At 42.4% G+C, this 24,963-nt stretch overlaps 1 protein-coding gene across 1 annotated transcript in view; it reads left to right on the forward strand.

The window, feature by feature from the left end:
- LOC134944184 (uromodulin-like) overlaps positions 1 to 24,963 on the forward strand; it is a 49,162-nt gene that overhangs the window by 13,690 nt on the left and 10,509 nt on the right. Inside the window, exons 4-8 of the mRNA XM_063932760.1 lie at positions 1,532 to 1,669; positions 3,122 to 3,139; positions 5,397 to 5,411; positions 12,847 to 13,668; positions 16,824 to 16,928. Coding sequence (XP_063788830.1) covers positions 1,532 to 1,669; positions 3,122 to 3,139; positions 5,397 to 5,411; positions 12,847 to 13,668; positions 16,824 to 16,928 — 1,098 coding nt within the window. The remainder of the gene's footprint in view (positions 1 to 1,531; positions 1,670 to 3,121; positions 3,140 to 5,396; positions 5,412 to 12,846; positions 13,669 to 16,823; positions 16,929 to 24,963) is intronic.

The following is a 24,963-nucleotide window of genomic DNA, read 5'->3' on the forward strand; positions in this document are numbered from 1 at the left end:
TAATTTTACTCACGGCTTTTTCATCGTTCTGGCGATTGCAATGTGATTGACAGGAAATGGGTGTTACTGGGCGGAAACAGGCCGTTTTATGGGCGCGTGGGAAAAAACGCTACCGTTTCCGGAAAAAACGCAGGAGTGGCCGGAGAAACGGAGGAGTGTCTGGGCGAACGCTGGATGTGTTTGTGACGTCAAACCAGGAACGACAAGCAGTGAAATGATCGCAGATGCCGAGTAAGTCTGGAGCTACTCAGAAACTGCTACGAGGTGTGTAATCGCAATATTGCGATTACTTCGTTCGCAATTTTAAGATGCTAAGATTCACTCCCAGTAGGCGGCGGCTTAGCGTGAGCAACTCTGCTAAAATCGCCTTGCGAGCGAACAACTCGGAATGACCTCCATTGTCCCAGCATTGCTGTGGATATACCTTTTCCGTTCTGTTGCCTGACTTTGTTCTGTATATTACTCTGTCTGGAGTTTCCTAGACTACTGAACATTACAGCATTGGACATTACAGCATTTCTGTATATTATTTACATTATAGTCTGAGATTCACATTCCTAGTTATATCTGTTATTTGGCTATTGCAGTACTATACTGTGATATAGCAAGTGTGCTCTTGTTAGAACTGCTGTTATACTTGTTTTTACTCCCCAGGTGCCTCACACCTGCAGTGCCTCTTACCTCATTAGAGTCTTGTAATTTGCTTAGAATAGTTTAGTTTTTGTCCTATATCAGTTAAGCTTTTTTAGGCAGTTTAGCTCAGGTAGACACTGTAAGTCTTAGATCGGGTTAGCTTTGGGAAGGTAGTATAGAGCAGGTAGATATGTCTTAGATAAGTTAAGGTTTGGTTAGGCAGTTTAACTCAAGTAGATACTGTAAGTCTAAGATCGGGTAAGCTTTGGGAAGGTAGATTAGAGCAGGTAGAGAAGTCTTATGATGCAGACACATGGAATGATTTGTCATACAATGTGGGCATTTCCGGAGCGCTACCAATCCATTGGACAACCAATTGTTCCATGTGTATGCACTATATCATGCCGGGCACACTCCCGTGGGGTTGTCTATTGCTTCCCCTGATCTTTCTGCATGTTCAAAAGATGAAGGGTTGTGGCTGACGATCCCATGCAGGGCTATGCGAGGCGGGGTGTGTGGCATAGCGGGCTGTCGTGGACCGGATCGCTTCCTATGTATGGCAGCCTGATATGTCAGCCCTTGGATCATCCATTGCATCGATTGGTACAAATCATACCGTGTGTACCCACTATTAGATCATTTAAAGTTTGGTTAGGCATTTTAGCCCAAGTAGATAAGTCTTAGATCAGGTTAGCTTTGGTTAGGCAGTTTGTTTTACTCAGGTAGATATGTTTTATATCAGGTTAGCTTTGATTAGGCAGTTTAGCCCAAGTAGATTGTGTATTGTGTTATATTCAACGTTTTGCATTATTTATGTTATGCTACTTTTGAGTCTTTCTTAACACTGAACAGTCAGTTAAAGTTTGCATTCTAATATACAAACCTTTTGTTTTTATAGGTGGCCAGGCAGATGGCAATAATATCTTGTCAGAATCCTGGGGTTCATTGTCGTATGTGGAAAATCCTAGCATTGGGCTCTGGACAATCAATGTAAATGCAGGAGGTTCTTTTTCTTTACGTGTTCTGGGATTTAAAGGTACTTTACCTCTGTAAGATAAATAAAGTGTTCAAATAATACTGTATATTTTTCAGTTAGACATACAATTTGAAAAATGCTGTATGCATATTATTATTATTATTATTATTATTATTATTATTATTATTATTATTATATAGTGGACTTCTGTCTTGAATACTGTTTTGGAATGGCCATAGTTGCCAGGAGAGTTGCTCACAACTAAACTTAAATATTAATTCCATATTTAATTCCACACTTTGAAAAGTATCCTCCTTTCCTTATTACTAGTATTTAAAAATAAATATATTTTTCAGTTAATGTAAGCGTAATACAATTTTTTAATATAAGACAGGTCCCGGAAGGTTGCTGCAGCTGAGCAGCAGTCTGTTTTCTACCTGCCTGAGGTTTTCGCTGCTCTATAGCGGTCAGTGGTAGTGGGCAGAAGAAAAGTGTTACAGCCTTGATCCCCCACCCCCCTTTCCATCACTGTGCCTAACACAAGAGATATCGATCTTCAATAGACATTTCTTACACTGCATTATTTAATCCATGTGGAAAAAGCCATTTCCATATGGTTTTAACTTTAGTTTATAAACCTCAGAGATATTTTAAAGAAAAAGAAAGTCCATTTTGGTGAGTGAGGAATGATAGATGATTTTAAAACCTGCAAAGAAAAAATAGCAGATTATCAGTATATAAGTGATTTACAGGGAGTCAGAGTAGGGCTGGTAATGGCCAGTGTGGTGCTCTAGACAACATTTCAGCTGGTGACTCATAAATGACATTGGGAGTGGTCCGCTGGACACCCCCTGGAGCAATGTCACCCTACTCATTCACCTATATAACCCATACTCATGCCTTGCTACAGTGGTGCAAGTATGCAGGTACGCTCGGGTACGGAGTACCCTTAAGAATTTGGCAGTGGGTACGCAAAACCCACTACCACACACTTTGCCATTACCACAATTATAATGTGCCACAAAGCAACAAGACCATGGTGCTTGGCAGCATGACGGCTCCTCCCACTTTGTCAGGGTTACTGGGAGTGCGACAGTGGCTGTATTTTCCTTTTATAATGGAGGCTTTACTATATATTGTTATTAAATTGTGGCATTACTATATATTTCTATTATACTGGAGGTATCACTATATATTTCTAATATACTGGAGGCATTACTATATATTTTTAGCCTTGCCTCCAGATTTAAAAAAAAAAGGGTCTGTGTCGTGTGGCCACGCCGCTAGTGTCATGTAGCCACTCCCACTAGCAGCATGTGGCTCCGCCCCCTCACAACACATGACCACGCCCATTTTTCGACAGTCATTACCACTAAGAAAATATTTCTACTTGCACAACTGCCTTGCTATGAGACAGATTTTCCAGTGGTGGGTGGGAGGGATGAGAGTCACTATTACTGCACTTGAAATACTTCTTTATGACTTTTTATCTGTTCTCTCTCATTTTTTTAGATAACAACAACACATCAAGTAAGTTATTGCCATTACATTCTATTTAAGTTGAACTGAAAATGAAAAAAAAAAAGTAATCTAAATTAAATAAATAGAGCTTAGTATTATTTGGTAGCTCCAGCGGACTCAATTCACTTTATGCATTTACTCATTTCATATCCTTTTAAAGTGCCAATTAAAACTCTACTAGTAATACTGTATTGAGCAAATATAATGGGGCTTATTTAACAAAGAAATCACCTATTGCCACAATGTAACAATAAACATTGCCAGAGCAGCTGAGTGATATGAACCATAAGGTTAAGATACTGCTGCGCCGCGTCAGTCTATGCCGATGTCCATGTGTGATCAGCTTTTCAAAACTTGAGATTTTTATTCCTATTGATCTAATTAAATAAGTAAATAAATACTTAAAAAAAACATTTTCAACACCTTTACACATAAAAAAAACTTTATTCAAGGAATAAAGCATTTATCATCTGCATAACAATAAAGGTATTGTATTGCAGAGGCACAAGTATCACAATGATACTTGTTTATGGCTGACTGGGTTATCACTAGTGTAAAGTCTTTGATGCATAAGGCACAATGGAGAGAAAGAAAAAATCCCTTTAACCACTTATTGTACCTGTCATGGTCAGATCACAAGCGAGGGCTCTGACATCCTGTGTCCCCTAGTTATTGATGAGGAGATCCGTTCTGCAGATGTGCATAATATAATATTTAAACCCCTTTATGAAGCCTTAGGATGAAACGCGTTGGGCCCCCCTCAGTGCGACCTCCTGCCTTCTAAAAGATAAGACATACCTCCTATCTTTTGATATATGTTCTTTTCTTTTTTTTTCTTTTATGCAATCTTTTACAAATATATATTTGATTTTTTTTATATACCGCTTTTTCAACTTACTTTTAATAGGCTGATTTTTTGTCTTAGTATAGCTACACCTACAGTCTATGGAATTTTATGTTTTTTATATACTTTGCCCTAAATAAAGTGTTCATGTTAATTTTTTATTGAATATACTCTTTATTGATTATTAGTACTGTAATAACACCATTGGTCGCTGATATCCCCATCATATCTGTTTATAATGTTTAAATATATAAAAATGCTTTTTAAACTATATAAAAAAAACATTGTTATAAATGGCTTTGAAGGGAAAAATCGTCAGTTAAGTGACTAACCATCATAATAATATAATACTGTAGATGGCATTATTGCCACACCCTGTGGTAAGTCAGCCCCAACAAGAGGCCATCTCCAGATTTCTTTTCTCTGAGCTTTGTTTTACTGTATATAGAGGCATGGGAATATGGGGCCTAATTTATGTTTGTAAACAAAGCAGATTATCAAGCAAGTGGGCAAAACCATGTTGCACTGCAGGTGGGGCAGATGAACATGCAAAGATTTAGATGTGGCTAGGTAGGTTATACAGTATGTTTTCTATGCATGGTAAATACCTTTGCATGTAGCCTTTGCATGTAGCCTTTGCATGTTTGCCTTTGCATGTAGCCCACAAGTGATAGCTTTATTTTTACATTGCAATTTAGATTTCAGTTTGAACACACATTATACAGGCCCATAGTGAGTACAGTTTTATTTGTAATTAAGTTAACCTATCCACCCTATTTTTTGTGGCCACCAGGAATTTGTTTCTTTGGAGTCTATTGATAATAATAATAATAATAATAATAATAATAATAATAATAATAATAAAAAACATAACCAATATCTAGTACCAAAATATATTCTACTTTTAGCAAACTATGAGTACAAAATTGGTAATTGCCATTTTCATTTCAGGCTGTTATTAATGAGTTTCAATTCTGCTCAGTTTTCAGAAAAACATGTGACTACCATGGTGAACACTGTCACATGGCACATGATGTAGTGAGCAGAGAGGTTTTGGAAAGATTCTCTGAGCTTTCCTTGGACTGTAAAAATACTCCCATCCTTCTTCCCACTCTAACTTCATAATGCTTGTCGATAGAATAAGTTTGTGTGTGACTGGCAGCCATACTTGTCTGTCCACTGATGTATTTTTAAAAGGCGATATTGATCTGTAGGAGAACAACAAAGAAAATGAGATTCAAGCTGAAAATTTAGTAAACTTTCTGTTTAGAGAAAACAAAAAAAAATATGTGGGATTTTAGCTTTAGAATCAATGTGTGGCTTCATCTACTGAGTTGTTTATCATTTGACTACAGAAATAATTTTATTTCATTATTTTACTAATAGACACTCATTTAATTTTTTCTTATTTTCTTTTTTAAGATGGCATCACATCATGTAAGTAATGTATATCACCATATAAAATTAAAATAAGTACATTCACAAGCTCCCTATCTGAACTTTCCAACAGCTAGCAAAGCTGTGGGGTACCATGACCGTGACCTCTGCAGTTTCTTTAGTATTTGCCTCCACTGATCACTGATGCTGCACTATACCACCTCTCGATTTCTTTATAGCAAAGGTAAGAGGCGATGAAACATCATTGTACAAATTTCTAACACAGGTTCTAAGTGGTATATTTTCTAAAGGTTGATTTTAATTTATTTTGATCGATTTCAGATCAATTAAAATAGATCTTAATCAATATTGGACTTCCAGGGTTAAAACACAAATTTACTAACAGATTTTTTTTTTACATTATTTTAAAAATTTTAATAAATGTGTGTTTTTAGCGCTGGAAACCCAACATTGATTAAGATCGATATTTATCGATCTGTAATATATCAAAATAGATTAAAATCGACCGTTAGTAAATATATGCCAAATTGTCCAGGGCTTGGGTGCTATCCATCAGCACCTGCACTAGAAATACTATAAACACAGAACAGTTTATCTGTCAAGCCTCCTGAGTTGTATACGTGGAAGCGGACCCAGAGCCACCTGAATTCCAAGGGACTTTGACATGGAACCCCACATTCCTACTAAATTGCTAAAGAAGGTCTGGTGACTATGAATTATTTATTTGTGATCGGAGCAATTCTTTAAAGTGTATTGTAGCTGTTTCTCAAAACAATTTATCATGTCTTTACATATATTAGCACTATGGCCCTCATTCCGAGTCGTTCGCTCTGTATTTTTCATCGCATCGCAATGAAAATCCGCTTAGTACGCATGCGCAATATTCGCACTGCGACTGCGCCAAGTAATTTAACAATGAAGATAGTATTTTTACTCACGGCTTTTTCATCGCTCCGGCGATCGTAATGTGATTGACAGGAAATGGGTGTTACTGGGCGGAAACACTGCGTTTTATGGGCGTGTGGATGAAAACGCTACCGTTTCCGGAAAAAACGCAGGAGTGGCTGGAGAAACGGGGGAGTGTCTGAGCGAACGCTGGGTGTGTTTTGTGACGTCAAACCAGGAACGACAAGCACTGAACTGATCGCACAGGCAGAGTAAGGTTGAAGTTACTCAGAAACTGCAAAGTAGTTTGTAATCGCAATATTGCGAATACATCGGTCGCAATTTTAAGAAGCTAAGATACACTCCCAGTAGGCGTAGGCTTAGCGTGTGTAACTCTGCTAAATTCGCCTTGCGACCGATCAACTCGGAATGAGGGCCCATATCTTTATATAACATAAGGAACATTTAAGAGCAATATGACATGACTTGTACTGTACTGATAAAGTAGAGATGTGCGGGTTCGGATTTACTCAGTTCTTAATGCTAGAATTTATGTGAGTTCGGATTTATCTGGATTTTTTTTATTGGCTAACCAAAACACATGACATCCGAACTGGGCCCAATGTCTGGAACTTGCTCTCTCTCTCTCTTAGGGCCCTTATCCAACTTTTCCAACAAACTGAAAAGGTTCTAACAAAACAAAACATTTTCCTGGAAGTTTTCCTTTTTCCTAAAACATTTAAGAAAAGAACCTGGGACAAACATACCTGCCCTCAAACACTATTCCAGTGTACTTGTCACATATCCCCCTCCACTGTTTCAACCTAGGGGCCGGAACACTTGTAGCCCCTAAACAGAAGATGCGGGACAATGCATCTGCGTTGGCCAATTGTGTACCCGGTCTATGTTCGACAGTAAACTTAAAATCTTACAATGCTAGAAACCATCTAGTTACATGAGCATTCTTACCTCTATTTACATCCATCCATTTTAAAGGGGCGTGATCTGTCACTGGTCTGAACTGTCTACCCAAGAGGTAATATCTCAAGGTATCTAATGCTCATTTAATGGCCAAAGCCTCTTTTTCCACAATAGCATACCTTTTTCATGCTCATTGAGTTTCCTACTCAAATAAATGATAGGGTGTTCGTCCCCATCTCTGGTTTGGGACAACACGACCCCTATCCCTACCTCTGAGGCATCCGTCTGTACAACAAATTCTTTTGAAAAATCTGGTGTTATCAATACAGGTTGTGAACACAAAGCCACTTTTAACGCCTGGAACGCTTTTTCTGCATCAGGGTTCCATTTCACCATATTTGACTGCTTCCCTTTGGTAAGGTCTGACAACGGCACTGCTGTGGTCACAAAATTAGGAATAAATCATCTATAGTACCCAGTAATTCCCAAAAAAGCCCTTATCTGTTTTTTATTCACTGGACGAGGCCAGTTTTGAATAGCATCAATTTTATTCAGTTGGGGCCTGATCAGACCTCTACCTATGGGGAAGCCCAACTATTTAACCTCCTCCATTGCGAGGCAGCACTCCTTTGGGTTAGCAGTTAACCCTGCTTCTCTGTTTGAGTCCAGTACTGCTTGTACTTTAACCAAGTGGAACCCCCAGTCCGTACTGTGAATTACCACATCATCCAAATAGGCAGCTGCATATTTTCTATGGGGCCTCAAAATCTTATCCATTGCCCGTTGAAAGGTTTCTGAAGCCCCATGCAACCCAAAAGTTAACATCTTATACTGGTATAGCTCCTCCGGAACCGAAAAGGCTGTTTTTTCTTTTGCGCTATCAGTTAAAGGTATTTTCCAGTAACCTTTGGTCAGTTCCAATGTGGTGAGAAACCTGGCTGTTCCCAGCCTTTATATAAGCTCATCCACACGGGGCATGGGGTATACGTCAAATTTGGACACCTAATTTAACTTACGAAAGTCATTACAGAAGTGTATGCTACCGTCTGGCTTCGGGGTGAGAACTATGGGACTGGACTACTCACTTTTAGATTCCTCTATGACTCCAAGTTCTAACATGTTTTTAACTTCTTTAGAAATAGCTTCTCGTTGCACTTCAGGAATCCTATATGGCTTTAAATTGACCCTGACCCTTGGTTCTGTGACAATGTCATGTTTTATTATGGCCGTTTGGCCAGGCAGCTCTGAAAATATCTCCCTATTTTGGATGAGAAATTCTTTAACCCGATTGTTCTGATCAGCTGATAATGTCTCTGACACCTTTACTGTGGGAAGCAACCGAGGTGAAGACACAGAAGGGCAAGGCTCCACAGACAGAGACAACCTATCTTTCCAGGGTTTGATCAAGTTAACATGTTAGATTTGTTTTCTCTTTCCCGGTTGGTATACTTTGTAATTTACCTCATTCACTTTTTCCCTAATCTCAAATGGACCCTGCCATTTAGCTAGAAACTTGCTTTCCACCGTGGGTACTAAAACAAGAACTCTATCTCCAGGAGCAAATTCCCGTATCTTGGCACTCCGGTTATATACCCTCTGTTGAGCACTTTGGACCTGTTCTATGTGCTCTCTGACAATAGGTACCACAGCTGCAATCCTATCCTGCATTTGTGTTACATGTTCTAAAGCCTTGGTTGTGATAGTGCGTAAAGGGACAGCCTCAGGATATCGAGTGGCATAGTCCATTATTACCAGGATTTACTGATGGTCCCGAGTGGACTTTAACAAGGGCCCCACAAGATCCATGGCTATTTTGTCAAACGCGACCTCTGTAATAGGTATGGGAACAAGTGGACTCCTGAATTAGGGTCTAGGGACATGATACTGGCATTCAGGACAGGAAGAACAATATTCAGACACTTCTTTATAAACCCCTGGCCAAAAGAACCTTTGTAAAACTCTTTCAGTGTTTTTTTCTGCCCGTAAATGTCCTGCTGTAACATGACTATGAGCTAAATCTAGTACCGTTCCCCTATAAGGCTGGAGAACTACCAGCTGTTTCACCACATCTTCACCTCTTTTGACAATGTGGTACAAGAGCTCATTACAGATGGCCATGTGGGGATACGTAAACCCTGTCACCTGGTACCACAGGTTCCCCATTAACAATCTTAACATTCTCTCTAGCCTTTATTAAGGTAGGATCCTTTAACTGTTCAGACGCAAACAGATCCTTCTTTACCTCCAGGTCAGGCACGCTTTCAGTTCCAAATACTATGTTACTGTTCCCAGCAAGAGGGTCCTCACTGGACTCCCCATCTGTCACTTCCCCAGCCAAACTAGCAAATTGTAAAGGGTCAGAAAGTTCCGAGGACACATGTACATCCATAAAATCAGTGGTATTATCAACTGGCTCTTTACTTCTCACATCTGTTGCTAAACGTGATTCCCACAGTTTCCAAAAATGAGGAAAATCCCTCCCTATTATGGCCTCATGCACCAAGGTGGGGACCAGTGCTACTTTAACAATTGCTGACCCACAGCAAGTTTCTATATTCACTTCCACAGTGACATAATGTTGAGTATCCCCATGTATGCAAGTTACCCCAATAGGTATTTGCTGGACCTTTAAGAGGTTCACTAACCCAACTTTCACGAGGGTAACTAAACTTCCTGAATCTAGCAAGGCCTCTACCCAGCCTTACCCTCTAAGAACAGTTCACACATTTGTTTTTCCAGCTCAGGTGAAGGTACCACAGTACAGGCTAACCTAGCAAAGAAAGACATTCTGCGACATTCAAAATCAGCATCACATTGCATAGGTTCTTGCGTAATTGGGCAATTGGCAATAACATGACCTGGCATACCACACTTAAAACATTTAACCACAGAATTATCAACCCGTTTGGGCAGTATAGACCTTTCTAGCCCCATTGGCCTGTCTCCAGGGCCAGTGTTTACAGTCTATCCAGCCTTGCGTTCTCTGAACCGCCCAGCAACATTTTCCCATGGAACAGTCTTACCAGTCTTTACTGAAGGGCGCTGTCGAGGATCTATGGCTTGCTGGGTGGTCATCAGTAGTTCCTCTGCCACCAGATACCTCTCTACCATGTCTACTAACTGGTCAGCAGTATCCGGATTTCCATGGCTCACCCACTTGCGCAGGACCATGGGCAAAGATCTCATATAGCGGTCCATGATGACTCTTTCAACCATCTGGGGACCAGTTAATGTCTCTGGCTGTAACCATTTTTTTGTTAGCTGAATAAGGTCGTGCATCTGGGAGCGAGGAGGCTTCACCATGGCATACACCCAATGGTGCACCTGTTGTGCTCGTACTGACAGCGTGACTCCCAGGCAAGTCAGGATCTCAGTTTTTAGTTTGTCATAGTCCCGAGCCTTGGCAGGGCTTAAATCAGAGTACGCTTTTTGGGGCTCACCTGAAAGAAAAAGGTGATAGCAGACTGGCCCACTGTGCTTTCGGCCAGTTTTAATGCTCGGCAGTCCTTTCAAACGTGGTCAAATAGGCCTCCACATCATCAGCCTCTGTCATTTTCTGCAGGAAGTGACTGGCCCGTATAGAACTAGAGCTAGTCGAAGCACTGACGGCAACATCTCCAATCCGGGCTGCAAGGTTCTGCACCACTTCTGCTAAGGCCTCTCTATCCTGAAGCTATTGCCTGTAAAGTTCGTCAATAGCCACCTGCTGCTGTCTCCTATTTTCCTCCATTGCCACCTGCTGCTGTCTGTTGGCCTCGTGCTGAGCCGCTGTAGCTTGCAGCAAGGCTTTAAGCAGTTCCTCCATGTCAACAGATTTTTCAGGCGGCTTTGTAGCTGCTGTCACCCAGGACATATATCAAATCCTCAGGGGTGTGTCTCAGCAACTTCACACTGGACTGTATCTGCATAAACCACCATTTTCTGCAGGACTCATAAAGCTGCTGCTTTCACTTATGCGCAGAATGGATTGCTCGCATTCTCCACCAAGTTGTAACACTGTATGGGAACCGGATGCCATTTCCTGCGGTAGATGGCAGCAAGCAGCAGCTGAGAAATCATACAAGTCCAGTGTTATGGTGCAACTGACCCCAACCAGTTTTATTAAGCAGAAAATAAAATAAACATCAAAAGAAAAGACCTTGCCTGTCCTGCACTAACTATACAGAAGATGTTCCTGACTGTCTCTAAACAAAAACACAGATTTTCCAGTAAATACCGTATGGCTCAGTTGTATAAGAAAGCATATCTCTCTCACAGAGATTCTGCAGTCTCCTCAGGCAGTCTGCACACACTGATCAGGCTATCAACCTTATAACACTCTTGCACAGCTGAAAGTCCTGATTAGCCCTCTGTGAGGCCAAAGACCCGAACTGGGCCCAATGTCTGGAACTTGCCCTCTCTCTCTCTCAGGGTCCTTATCCAGCTTTTCCAACAAACTAAAAAGGTTCTAACAAAACAAAACATTTTCCTGGAAGTTTTCCTTTTTCCTAAACCATGTAAGACAAAAACCTGGGACAAACATACCTGCCCTCAAACACTATTCCAGTGTTCTTGTCACACCGGGTAAATTCAAACCCGCACATATCTAATACAAAGGGCTTTGAACACCCTCTAGATGGATAGACACAAGGTAAGCTATATAAGGTAAATTTAAGCTTCTGTAGCTATGGGATCTATAATCAGGGAACCTATTGTCTGTATATATACTAACAGTATAAAAAACACATGTAAATCATTTATTGGTACTCAGTATTTATACACACAAACAAACACACACACACACACACACACACACACACACATACGCACACATTGATCTAACAGTCAGTGTGAGGAATACTACTGTACAGTACAATGTAATGAGGAAGGGAACGTAGGGCAGTATGGATGGTGTAATGGTTAGCATTACTGCCTCACAGCACTGATGTCACTGTTCAATTCCCACCATGGTCCTAACTGCATGGAGTTTGTATATTCTCCCAGTACTTGCGTGGGTCTCCTCAAGGTACTCCGGTTTCCTCCCAGAATCCAAAAATATACTGGTAGGTTAATTGGCTTCTGACAAAATGAACCCTAGTTTCAATGTGTGTACATATAAATGTGCTAGGGAATATAGACTGCAAGCTCCACTGGGGCAGAGACTGATGTGAATGGGCAAATATTCTCTGTAGAGCGCTGCGGAATATGTGTGCGCTATCTAAATAACTGGTAATAAATAATAAATAAACAACTGGTGTTGTGAAGAACAGCACAGATCCCACATGTTCTTATTTTTTATACTAGTACAATGGACCTATCATACAGGTATGTGGGGTCCCTTCAGCTCAGCCACATACTGCCCGTTCCCACACCATCCCACCCCTTTCCTGCTCCTGCTATACTAATCAGTCCTGTCCTATCTCTGTCTCTGTAATGGGAGACACAGGCTCTCAACAAGCATGACAGAGATGGGACAAATCACCTTTGAATATTGTATAGATTCTTTCAACAAAGAAAATGGTTCTAACTCTTTGTTAAGTACCTTAACAATAGGAAAATACTATGTTATTGTTATAATTAGAACTACTGTCTGCTGTATTTCATTCATTCATATAGACTGTAAAAACAATCTGTACCAATCTGACTTTATATTGTCTTTCTAATTAACATTCTACTTCATTTGCGGCAGACATTTGCTCAAGATGTGACGCCAATGCTTCCTGTAGAAAAAACCTACTTTCCCATACATGTGTCTGTAATGAGGGCTTCAGTGGCGATGGACATGTATGTTATGATATTAATGAATGTGACTACTACTACTACTACTACTGGCTAAACGTCTGCAGCTATGGTTATTGCATCAATACTTATGGCTCATACAACTGTGTCTGTCCCTCTGGCTTTATATCAGAAAATAAAACATGTGTTGACGTAGATGAGTGTTCAAGACCAGGACTGAACGGCTGCCATGTGTTAGCCACTTGTTATAATTACTACGGATCCTATTCATGCTCTTGCCCAGCTGGATACTTTGGAGATGGATATAACTGTGAGTTAGATGAATGCACCAGAGATGTATGTGGGTTTGCTAGAGAATGCATTAAAACCACTGGGTTCCATTCCTGCCTTGATCCGTGCTACAGCTCTACTACACTGAATGAGCCTTCCAGGAGCACATCCTATCATTACTACTTCTTTGCTTACTACTATTATGGCTATTATGGACGATCAGACTATTTTCTTAATGGATGGCACCGTTTTGAGGGCAGTGGAGGAATCCGTATGCCAGAGTCCTGTCCCTCTCCAAATAGTTGCTACACATGGAGCCCCATATGGTTAAATGAAACACATCCTGATCAAACTGATGGAATTGTAAATCGAATAGCTTGTGTTATGTCTGGCGGTGATTGCTGTTATTGGACGACAAATGTACAGATTAAAGCTTGTCCAGGAAACTATCATGTATATAAGTTCAGTGGAACTCCAACATATTATGCCGGCTATTGTACAGGTAAGTAAAGTCAGCTGTGAATACAATGGATAAGTGCTATGAGTAGTACTCATTTAAATAAATGTAAAATATATATTTATCTTTTATGACAAGTGATGTCAGTGACAGAGATAACATGTTTTGACTTTAGGACAGAGGTTCCCAAACGCGGTCCTCAAGGCTCCCCAACAATCCAGGTTTTATGTATATCCATGGCTCAGCACAGATGGTTAAATCAAATTGACTAAGGTGCTAATTAAGTCACCTGTGGCCAAGCATGGATACATTTAAAACCAGGACTGTTGGGGTGCCTTGAGGACCGCGTTGGGAACCTCTGCTTTAGGAGATCCATGCTCGATAACAAAAGGTAACAATACAGTCCACAGTTATCTGTTTATTGCAAACTCCTCTATCTCAGGTACTGTTGCCAGAGATTCCACCATCCACAATAAGTCAAGGGTAGACTTTCTATACAATCTTGGTCCCTACACTTGGCTCCACTATAAAGCTCCAAAACCCATGTAACAGAAAGCTACAAACTTGTAGCACGAATCAATTACATTTATCCTTTCTTTCCTGAAAACAGATGTGATAAAAAAACAAAAAGAATACCAATTCATAATTTAATAACATTATAATAAAATGACATTTTTCATACACAAAAACTAGTTTTATTGTACGTCTTTGGGGTGTATTTATCAATTGTTTTAACCTGAAAATTGCTAGTGGGACTTCCATCTCGCAGTACAGTATGTATGAAAGGTAAAGTGTTTATTGGGCATAAGTGACCTTAGCGGTTCACTCATGCCTAGTATGGAGACAAGTGCAGGTGCTTATTGCCCATGTATGGGCTCTCCTGCCAGAGTATCACCATAAACTCTTGATTGGAGAAAAGCCTTATCGTGTAGAACTACAATACCTGCAAGCCAGGGCTTGTTAGAGCTTTTCAGGGGGACCAGGCTTGCAAAGTATATTAGAAGACATCCCAAGAAGGGCATATGGTAATAATTTGCAGTGGTACTTAATTCTGTATAACGTCTATGTATATGAAAGGTATCACTGAATGACAGCTATATTAGCAATAGACACCATTACTATTAAGTCCCAATCTTGGTCATGTGATACCTCTGTCCATGCTGTGCTCTGTGACTAGTATTGGTTCAAGAGGTGGGGCTGCAGCACAGTCCAAAATTGAAATAGGGGAGCCACGCCAACTGCCCGTTAGTTCCGGCTGGCGATGTTGGGCAGTGGGGGTGGCAGTTGGTGTGGCTCCCCTATTTGAATTTTGGACTATGCTGCAGCCCCATCTCTGGAGCCACCACAGTCTGTGACCAATAACTTTAAGCTAAGCAGCAGTTATGGTCTATAGTAAGCGGTCAAGAGGATTTAGAGTTACCAGCAAAAAGCTGCTGCAGCAGCTACACATTACACAGAAACCTAAGCAGCTACAGAAGAAGGACCCCGGTAGTGGCAGAGATTCCCCTCCAAAAACGAAGGGCACCGCAATGATTAATTTGACACTTAGGGAACAATTCAGTTAAATGTGTAATTGGTGATGTGCCCTTGGAAGGGCCTAGGAATGCTCGTAAAGGTGGCACATCATGACCACAACATTGCGAAAACTTTACTTCCAGTTTTGGACCTGATAAAACAACTGCATGGTCATTGGGCCATATATATGCAAGTGACCATTACTGGACAAGATTCATTACTGCACAAGGATCCCTCTTGCATCAAATTCTGATATTCTTGCCTGTAAGAAGGAATACTACAGTGTCAAATTCAATACCACATGCTAATATAATCATAAGAATTAGTTGTGCTATAAAATAAATCTAGTAGCCATAAATATCATACTGTAAATAAAAATGATAAATAAAGATATAAAAGTAGCAACTAATAGGCACATATATGCATATACAGAATATACAATCAGACTGTTGTACTGTATGTTTGTCACAGTCACATGTATAGAAATTAGTCAATTCCAAGTAGAAGAAATACTCATGAAAAAAGCTGCTTGTGCTTATTACAGAAGTCAGTGGTTTGGTAGTGCAGTGACCAGTGACCAGCTCTTATGGTATTCTCATAAAGGGTTTACTCACTCTCATAAAAGCATTTGGCATTCCTTTATGTTAATATAAGCACAGGAAGGAATTATATATTTTTAGTAGCAAGATGTTAGTGCTAGTGGCAAGCAGACATTAGAAGGTGAGTGCATGTTTAGTCCTTGTTGGTGTGGTCTCCTGTCCAAGTCTTGCATGGAGGCTCACAATGCTACCGCTGTGCATAGTAGTGGAGTGTAAGGATTGCAAATTCTGCTAATTAGCAAGGCCGCCCAGCATGCTAACAGGCAAAAGCCCCCCTCCGACCACGCCGAAGTGATCAGCGTGATCGCTAAAAATGAGGTAGCCTCCTGCCGGTCCAGCTTGGGAGGTCCGCCACCATTTTAGTGATTGCAGCGGCTGAGTGTGATGTCACACAGCCACCCCGATACCACCCCTGTCACGCCCACCGTTCACACCAACACCCCCCCATTTTTATGCCACGCCCCTGCAATGCTCTGTCTCCACCTTGGAAACGGAGCGTTGCCACCCTCCACCCCGCGAACGCCTCTGCAGAATACAGACGCCGGGATACCGACCACCGGTAACTACATCACTCCGTATGGAATCCCAGCGGCCGGGATCCTGGTGGTCAGAACTCACTGATAAATGGGCCTTAAAGTTCTATTGCTCATTTTTCCCCCTAAAAATTCTATTGCATATTGTAACACACAAAGGGATAAAGAGATTGCTGTAGCAGATATTTGCATGTTTATGTATTGCTTTCTGTGTGCAATGCAAGTACATAACTGACTAATTTCTAATTTGCTGTACAAGGTAGATGTATGACATTTAGTTAATACATATATGGTGTATGGTATCAATAATTTGGTGAGACCATGCTGGACCTGTTTTGGCACAAACTGTAAGGTCATTTGTTATTTTTACCTTTTTACTTGTACTGTATGCTCTGCTTGGGCTACTGTATGTCAGCTGACTACCGAAATAGTCACAACCAAAGACATTTTTACTAAGTATTTTATTCAGTTATGTGTCTATATAACTATTTTTAAATACATTTTTTACAGTAGATTTTTTATTTATACATAATAAAACAATGTTTTTCTTCAGATCCAGCCACAGTTCCAGAGTTTTGCTCATGTACTGATGATGAAGAATGCAAGCTTGTTGGTGGACGATACGGTTGCTACTGCAAACATACTGATGATATATCTGGTAAGTTTAGAAGAAATCATCTATATCAAACAGAAAACCCAGCAAACAGCAGGTCTAAACTAGAGATGAGCGGGTTCGGTTTCTCTGAAACCGAACCCGCACGAACTTCATGTTTTTTTCACGGGTCCGAGCAGACTCGGATCCTCCCGCCTTGCTCGGTTAACCCGAGCGCGCCCGAACGTCATCATGACGCTGTCGGATTCTCGCGAGACTCGGATTCTATATAAGGAGCCGCGCGTCGCCGCCATTTTCACACGTGCATTGAGATTGATAGGGAGAGGACGTGGCTGGCGTCCTCTCCATTAGAAATTAGATTAGAAGAGAGAGAGAGATTGTGCAGAGTCAGACAGAGTTTACCACAGTGACCAGTGCAGTTGTTGTTAGTTAACTTTTATTTATTTTAATATATATCCGTTCTCTGCTATATCCGTTCTCTGCCTGAAAAAAAACGATACACAGCAGCAGCCAGTCACACAGTGTGACTCAGTCTGTGTGCACTCAGCTCAGCCCAGTGTGCTGCACATCAATGTATAAAAGGCAAAGCTTATAATAATTGTGGGGGAGACTGGGGAGCACTGCAGGTTGTTATAGCAGGAGCCCCCAGGAGTACATAATATTATATTAATTTAAAATTAAACAGTGCACACTTTTGCTGCAGGAGTGCCACTGCCAGTGTGACTAGTGGTGACCAGTGCCTGACCACCAGTATAGTAGTATATTCATTGTTGTATGTATTGTATACTATCTCTTTATCAACCAGTCTATATTAGCAGCAGACACAGTACAGTGCGGTAGTTCACGGCTGTGGCTACCTCTGTGTCGGCAGTCGGAACTCGGCAGGCAGTCCGTCCATCCATAATTGTATTACAATATATACCACCTAACCGTGGTATTTTTTTTTCTTTCTTTATACCGTCATAGTGTCATACTAGTTGTTACGAGTATACTACTATCTCTTTATCAACCAGTGTACAGTGCGGTAGTTCACGGCTGTGGCTACCTCTGTGTCGGCAGTCGGCAGGCAGTCCGTCCATCCATAATTGTATTATTATTATAATATATACCACCTAACCGTGGTTTTTTTTCCATTCTTTATACCGTCGTCATAGTGTCATACTAGTTGTTACGAGTATACTACTATCTCTTTATCAACCAGTGTACAGTGCGGTAGTTCACGGCTGTGGCTACCTCTGTGTCGGCAGTCGGCAGGCAGTCCGTCCATCCATAATTGTATTATTATTATAATATATACCACCTAACCGTGGTTTTTTTTCCATTCTTTATACCGTCGTCATAGTGTCATACTAGTTGTTACGAGTATACTACTATCTCTTTATCAACCAGTGTACAGTGCGGTAGTTCACGGCTGTGGCTACCTCTGTGTCGGCAGTCGGCAGGCAGTCCGTCCATCCATAATTGTATTATTATTATAATATATACCACCTAACCGTGGTTTTTTTTCCATTCTTTATACCGTCGTCATAGTGTCATACTAGTTGTTACGAGTATACTACTATCTCTTTATCAACCAGTGTACAGTGCGGTAGTTCACGGCTGTGGCTACCTCTGTGTCGGCAGTCGGCAGGCAGTCCGTCCATCCATAATTGTATTATTATTATAATATATACCACCTAACCGTGGTTTTTTTTCCATTCTTTATACCGTCGTCATAGTGTCATACTAGTTGTTACGAGTATACTACTATCTCTTTATCAACCAGTGTACAGTGCGGTAGTTCACGGCTGTGGCTACCTCTGTGTCGGCAGTCGGCAGGCAGTCCGTCCATCCATAATTGTATTATTATTATAATATATACCACCTAACCGTGGTTTTTTTTCCATTCTTTATACCGTCGTCATAGTGTCATACTAGTTGTTACGAGTATACTACTATCTCTTTATCAACCAGTGTACAGTGCGGTAGTTCACGGCTGTGGCTACCTCTGTGTCGGCAGTCGGCAGGCAGTCCGTCCATCCATAATTGTATTATTATTATAATATATACCACCTAACCGTGGTTTTTTTTCCATTCTTTATACCGTCGTCATAGTGTCATACTAGTTGTTACGAGTATACTACTATCTCTTTATCAACCAGTGTACAGTGCGGTAGTTCACGGCTGTGGCTACCTCTGTGTCGGCAGTCGGCAGGCAGTCCGTCCATCCATAATTGTATTATTATTATAATATATACCACCTAACCGTGGTTTTTTTTCCATTCTTTATACCGTCGTCATAGTGTCATACTAGTTGTTACGAGTATACTACTATCTCTTTATCAACCAGTGTACAGTGCGGTAGTTCACGGCTGTGGCTACCTCTGTGTCGGCAGTCGGCAGGCAGTCCGTCCATCCATAATTGTATTATTATTATAATATATACCACCTAACCGTGGTTTTTTTTCCATTCTTTATACCGTCGTCATAGTGTCATACTAGTTGTTACGAGTATACTACTATCTCTTTATCAACCAGTGTACAGTGCGGTAGTTCACGGCTGTGGCTACCTCTGTGTCGGCAGTCGGCAGGCAGTCCGTCCATCCATAATTGTATTATTATTATAATATATACCACCTAACCGTGGTTTTTTTATACCACCTAACCGTGGCAGTCCGTCCATAATTGTATACTAGTAAACTATCCAATCCATCCATCTCCATTGTTTACCTGAGGTGCCTTTTAGTTCTGCCTATAAAATATGGAGAACAAAAAAGTTGAGGTTCCAAAATTAGGGAAAGATCAAGATCCACTTCCACCTCGTGCTGAAGCTGCTGCCACTAGTCATGGCCGAGACGATGAAATGCCAGCAACGTCGTCTGCCAAGGCCGATGCCCAATGTCATAGTACAGAGCATGTCAAATCCAAAACACCAAATATCAGAAAAAAAAGGACTCCAAAACCTAAAATAAAATTGTCGGAGGAGAAGCGTAAACTTGCCAATATGCCATTTACCACACGGAGTGGCAAGGAACGGCTGAGGCCCTGGCCTATGTTCATGGCTAGTGGTTCAGCTTCACATGAGGATGGAAGCACTCAGCCTCTCGCTAGAAAACTGAAAAGACTCAAGCTGGCAAAAGCACCGCAAAGAACTGTGCGTTCTTTGAAATCCCAAATCCACAAGGAGAGTCCAATTGTGTCGTTTGCGATGCCTGACCTTCCCAACACTGGACGTGAAGAGCATGCGCCTTCCACTATTTGCATGCCCCCTGCAAGTGCTGGAAGGAGCACCCGCAGTCCAGTTCCTGATAGTCAGATTGAAGATGTCAGTGTTGAAGTACACCAGGATGAGGAGGATATGGGTGTTGCTGGCGCTGGGGAGGAAATTGACCAGGAGGATTCTGATGGTGAGGTGGTTTGTTTAAGTCAGGCACCCGGGGAGACACCTGTTGTCCGTGGGAGGAATATGGCCGTTGACATGCCAGGTGAAAATACCAAAAAAATCAGCTCTTCGGTGTGGAGGTATTTCACCAGAAATGCGGACAACAGGTGTCAAGCCGTGTGTTCCCTTTGTCAAGCTGTAATAAGTAGGGGTAAGGACGTTAACCACCTCGGAACATCCTCCCTTATACGTCACCTGCAGCGCATTCATAATAAGTCAGTGACAAGTTCAAAAACTTTGGGTGACAGCGGAAGCAGTCCACTGACCAGTAAATCCCTTCCTCTTGTAACCAAGCTCACGCAAACCACCCCACCAACTCCCTCAGTGTCAATTTCCTCCTTCCCCAGGAATGCCAATAGTCCTGCAGGCCATGTCACTGGCAAGTCTGACGAGTCCTTTCCTGCCTGGGATTCCTCCGATGCATCCTTGCGTGTAACGCCTACTGCTGCTGGCGCTGCTGTTGTTGCCGCTGGGAGTCGATGGTCATCCCAGAGGGGAAGTCGTAAGCCCACTTGTACTACTTCCAGTAAGCAATTGACTGTTCAACAGTCCTTTGCGAGGAAGATGAAATATCACAGCAGTCATCCTACTGCAAAGCGGATAACTGAGTCCTTGACAACTATGTTGGTGTTAGACGTGCGTCCGGTATCCGCCGTTAGTTCACAGGGAACTAGACAATTTATTGAGGCAGTGTGCCCCCGTTACCAAATACCATCTAGGTTCCACTTCTCTAGGCAGGCGATACCGAGAATGTACACGGACGTCAGAAAAAGACTCACCAGTGTCCTAAAAAATGCAGTTGTACCCAATGTCCACTTAACCACGGACATGTGGACAAGTGGAGCAGGGCAGGGTCAGGACTATATGACTGTGACAGCCCACTGGGTAGATGTATGGACTCCCGCCGCAAGAACAGCAGCGGCGGCACCAGTAGCAGCATCTCGCAAACGCCAACTCTTTCCTAGGCAGGCTACGCTTTGTATCACCGCTTTCCAGAATACGCACACAGCTGAAAACCTCTTACGGCAACTGAGGAAGATCATCGCGGAATGGCTTACCCCAATTGGACTCTCCTGTGGATTTGTGGCATCGGACAACGCCAGCAATATTGTGTGTGCATTAAATATGGGCAAATTCCAGCACGTCCCATGTTTTGCACATACCTTGAATTTGGTGGTGCAGAATTTTTTAAAAAACGACAGGGGCGTGCAAGAGATGCTGTCGGTGGCCAGAAAAATTGCGGGACACTTTCGGCGTACAGGCACCACGTACAGAAGACTGGAGCACCACCAAAAACTACTGAACCTGCCCTGCCATCATCTGAAGCAAGAAGTGGTAACGAGGTGGAATTCAACCCTCTATATGCTTCAGAGGTTGGAGGAGCAGCAAAAGGCCATTCAAGCCTATACAATTGAGCACGATATAGGAGATGGAATGCACCTGTCTCAAGTGCAGTGGAGAATGATTTCAACGTTGTGCAAGGTTCTGATGCCCTTTGAACTTGCCACACGTGAAGTCAGTTCAGACACTGCCAGCCTGAGTCAGGTCATTCCCCTCATCAGGCTTTTGCAGAAGAAGCTGGAGGCATTGAAGAAGGAGCTAACACGGAGCGATTCCGCTAGGCATGTGGGACTTGTGGATGCAGCCCTTAATTCGCTTAACAAGGATTCACGGGTGGTCAATCTGTTGAAATCAGAGCACTACATTTTGGCCACCGTGCTCGATCCTAGATTTAAAGCCTACCTTGGATCTCTCTTTCCGGCAGACACAGGTCTGCTGGGGTTGAAAGACCTGCTGGTGACAAAATTGTCAAGTCAAGCGGAACGCGACCTGTCAACATCTCCTCCTTCACATTCTCCCGCAACTGGGGGTGCGAGGAAAAGGCTCAGAATTCCGAGCCCACCCGCTGGCGGTGATGCAGGGCAGTCTGGAGCGACTGCTGATGCTGACATCTGGTCCGGACTGAAGGACCTGACAACGATTACGGACATGTCGTCTACTGTCACTGCATATGATTCTCTCAACATTGATAGAATGGTGGAGGATTATATGAGTGACCGCATCCAAGTAGGCACGTCACACAGTCCGTACTTATACTGGCAGGAAAAAGAGGCAATTTGGAGGCCCTTGCACAAACTGGCTTTATTCTACCTAAGTTGCCCTCCCACAAGTGTGTACTCCGAAAGAGTGTTTAGTGCCGCCGCTCACCTTGTCAGCAATCGGCGTACGAGGTTACATCCAGAAAATGTGGAGAAGATGATGTTCATTAAAATGAATTATAATCAATTCCTCCGCGGAGACATTGACCAGCAGCAATTGCCTCCACAAAGTACACAGGGAGCTGAGATGGTGGATTCCAGTGGGGACGAATTGATAATCTGTGAGGAGGGGGATGTACACGGTGATATATCGGAGGGTGAAGATGAGGTGGACATCTTGCCTCTGTAGAGCCAGTTTGTGCAAGGAGAGATTAATTGCTTCTTTTTTGGGGGGGTCCAAACCAACCCGTCATATCAGTCACAGTCGTGTGGCAGACCCTGTCACTGAAATGATGGGTTGGTTAAAGTGTGCATGTCCTGTTTTGTTTATACAACATAAGGGTGGGTGGGAGGGCCCAAGGATAATTCCATCTTGCACCTCTTTTTTCTTTTCTTTTTCTTTGCATCATGTGCTGATTGGGGAGGGTTTTTTGGAAGGGACATCCTGCGTGACACTGCAGTGCCACTCCTAGATGGGCCCGGTGTTTGTGTCGGCCACTAGGGTCGCTAATCTTACTCACACAGCTACCTCATTGCGCCTCTTTTTTTCTTTGCGTCATGTGCTGTTTGGGGAGGGTTTTTTGGAAGGGACATCCTGCGTGACACTGCAGTGCCACTCCTAGATGTGCCCGGTGTTTGTGTCGGCCACTAGGGTCGCTAATCTTACTCACAAAGTCAGCTACCTCATTGCGCCTCTTTTTTTCTTTGCGTCATGTGCTGTTTGGGGAGGGTTTTTTGGAAGGGCCATCCTGCGTGACACTGCAGTGCCACTCCTAGATGGGCCCGGTGTTTGTGTCGGCCACTAGGGTCGCTAATCTTACTCACACAGCTACCTCATTGCGCCTCTTTTTTTCTTTGCGTCATGTGCTGTTTGGGGAGGGTTTTTTGGAAGGGCCATCCTGCGTGACACTGCAGTGCCACTCCTAGATGGGCCCGGTGTTTGTGTCGGCCACTAGGGTCGCTAATCTTACTCACACAGCTACCTCATTGCGCCTCTTTTTTTCTTTGCGTCATGTGCTGTTTGGGGAGGGTTTTTTGGAAGGGCCATCCTGCGTGACACTGCAGTGCCACTCCTAGATGGGCCCGGTGTTTGTGTCGGCCACTAGGGTCGCTTATCTTACTCACACAGCGACCTCGGTGCAAATTTTAGGACTAAAAATAATATTGTGAGGTGTGATGTGTTCAGAATAGGCTGAAAATGAGTGTAAATTATGTTTTTTGAGGTTAATAATACTTTGGGATCAAAATTACCCCCAAATTCTATGATTTAAGCTGTTTTTTAGGGTTTTTTGAAAAAAACACCCGAATCCAAAACACACCCGAATCCGACAAAAATAATTCGGTGAGGTTTTGCCAAAACGCGTTCGAACCCAAAACACGGCCGCGGAACCGAACCCAAAACCAAAACACAAAACCCGAAAAATTTCAGGCGCTCATCTCTAGTCTAAACATGCATACACGCTTGCCAATAAAATGAACAACATAAATAATTTTCACCCTTCCTGAGCAACGTTGTTTACTTTCTCGGCAAGTGTGTATGCTGGCAACGATGACCAATACGTGGCTCCGTGGGTTGTTAACGACACTCGGTGTCGGGGGTGCATGCATGCTCAATCTGGGCTGTCGTCCAGGAGCTGCCAGCACGGCCTGTCACTGTCTGACGTCACTGAGCGATATGAACGGTCATATCGCTCAGTGTGTACGGCCAGCCGCCCGGCCTGGGAGTGGAAACACTAGACGATGTCGCTCATAGAGTGATGTCGCTCATAGAGTGACGTCGTCTAGTGTGTATGCACCTTTATAATGCATTGTCAGAACTTGAAGTAATGTTGTATTCAGCTTTTTTAATGTCGAACAATGGAGAAAAAGACAAATTCAATACCATGCATAGAAAGTGGACGCAGTTAATTTCCCGAACGATAGGATCCCGGCGGTCGAAATGCCGACGCCGGAGCCCTGACAGCAGGGGAAATGCTGGTGGTCAGAATCCCGACCGCAGCCCGGTATTCTCACTCAGGAATATGGTTGATGTTAATTTGGTCTGTTTCATTTTGTTATATTTAAACTTAGACACAGCTATGGTCACAATTTACACTGATGTGCAGCACACCAAGGGCCAGATGTACTAAGCCTTGAAAAGTGATAAAGTGGAGAGTGATTAACTACAAACCAACCAGCTCCTGGCTTGCACTTTATCACTGGCCCCAATTTTGGTGTAGTTTTAAGTATTTTAAAAATTTTTTTTACTATTTTTATATAATTTTACAAATTGCTGAGTTGAATGATGCCCAAAGACTACACCTTTCCTCACTGTTAGGGGTATATTTACTAAAGTGCAGGTTTTTAGAAGTGGTTGCTATGGACAACATCTCCACTTCTATAAACCCGCACTTTAGTAAAT

Source organism: Pseudophryne corroboree, chromosome 7 (genome assembly GCF_028390025.1).
Source record: "Pseudophryne corroboree isolate aPseCor3 chromosome 7, aPseCor3.hap2, whole genome shotgun sequence".
NCBI classification, from domain to species: Eukaryota; Metazoa; Chordata; class Amphibia; order Anura; family Myobatrachidae; genus Pseudophryne; species Pseudophryne corroboree.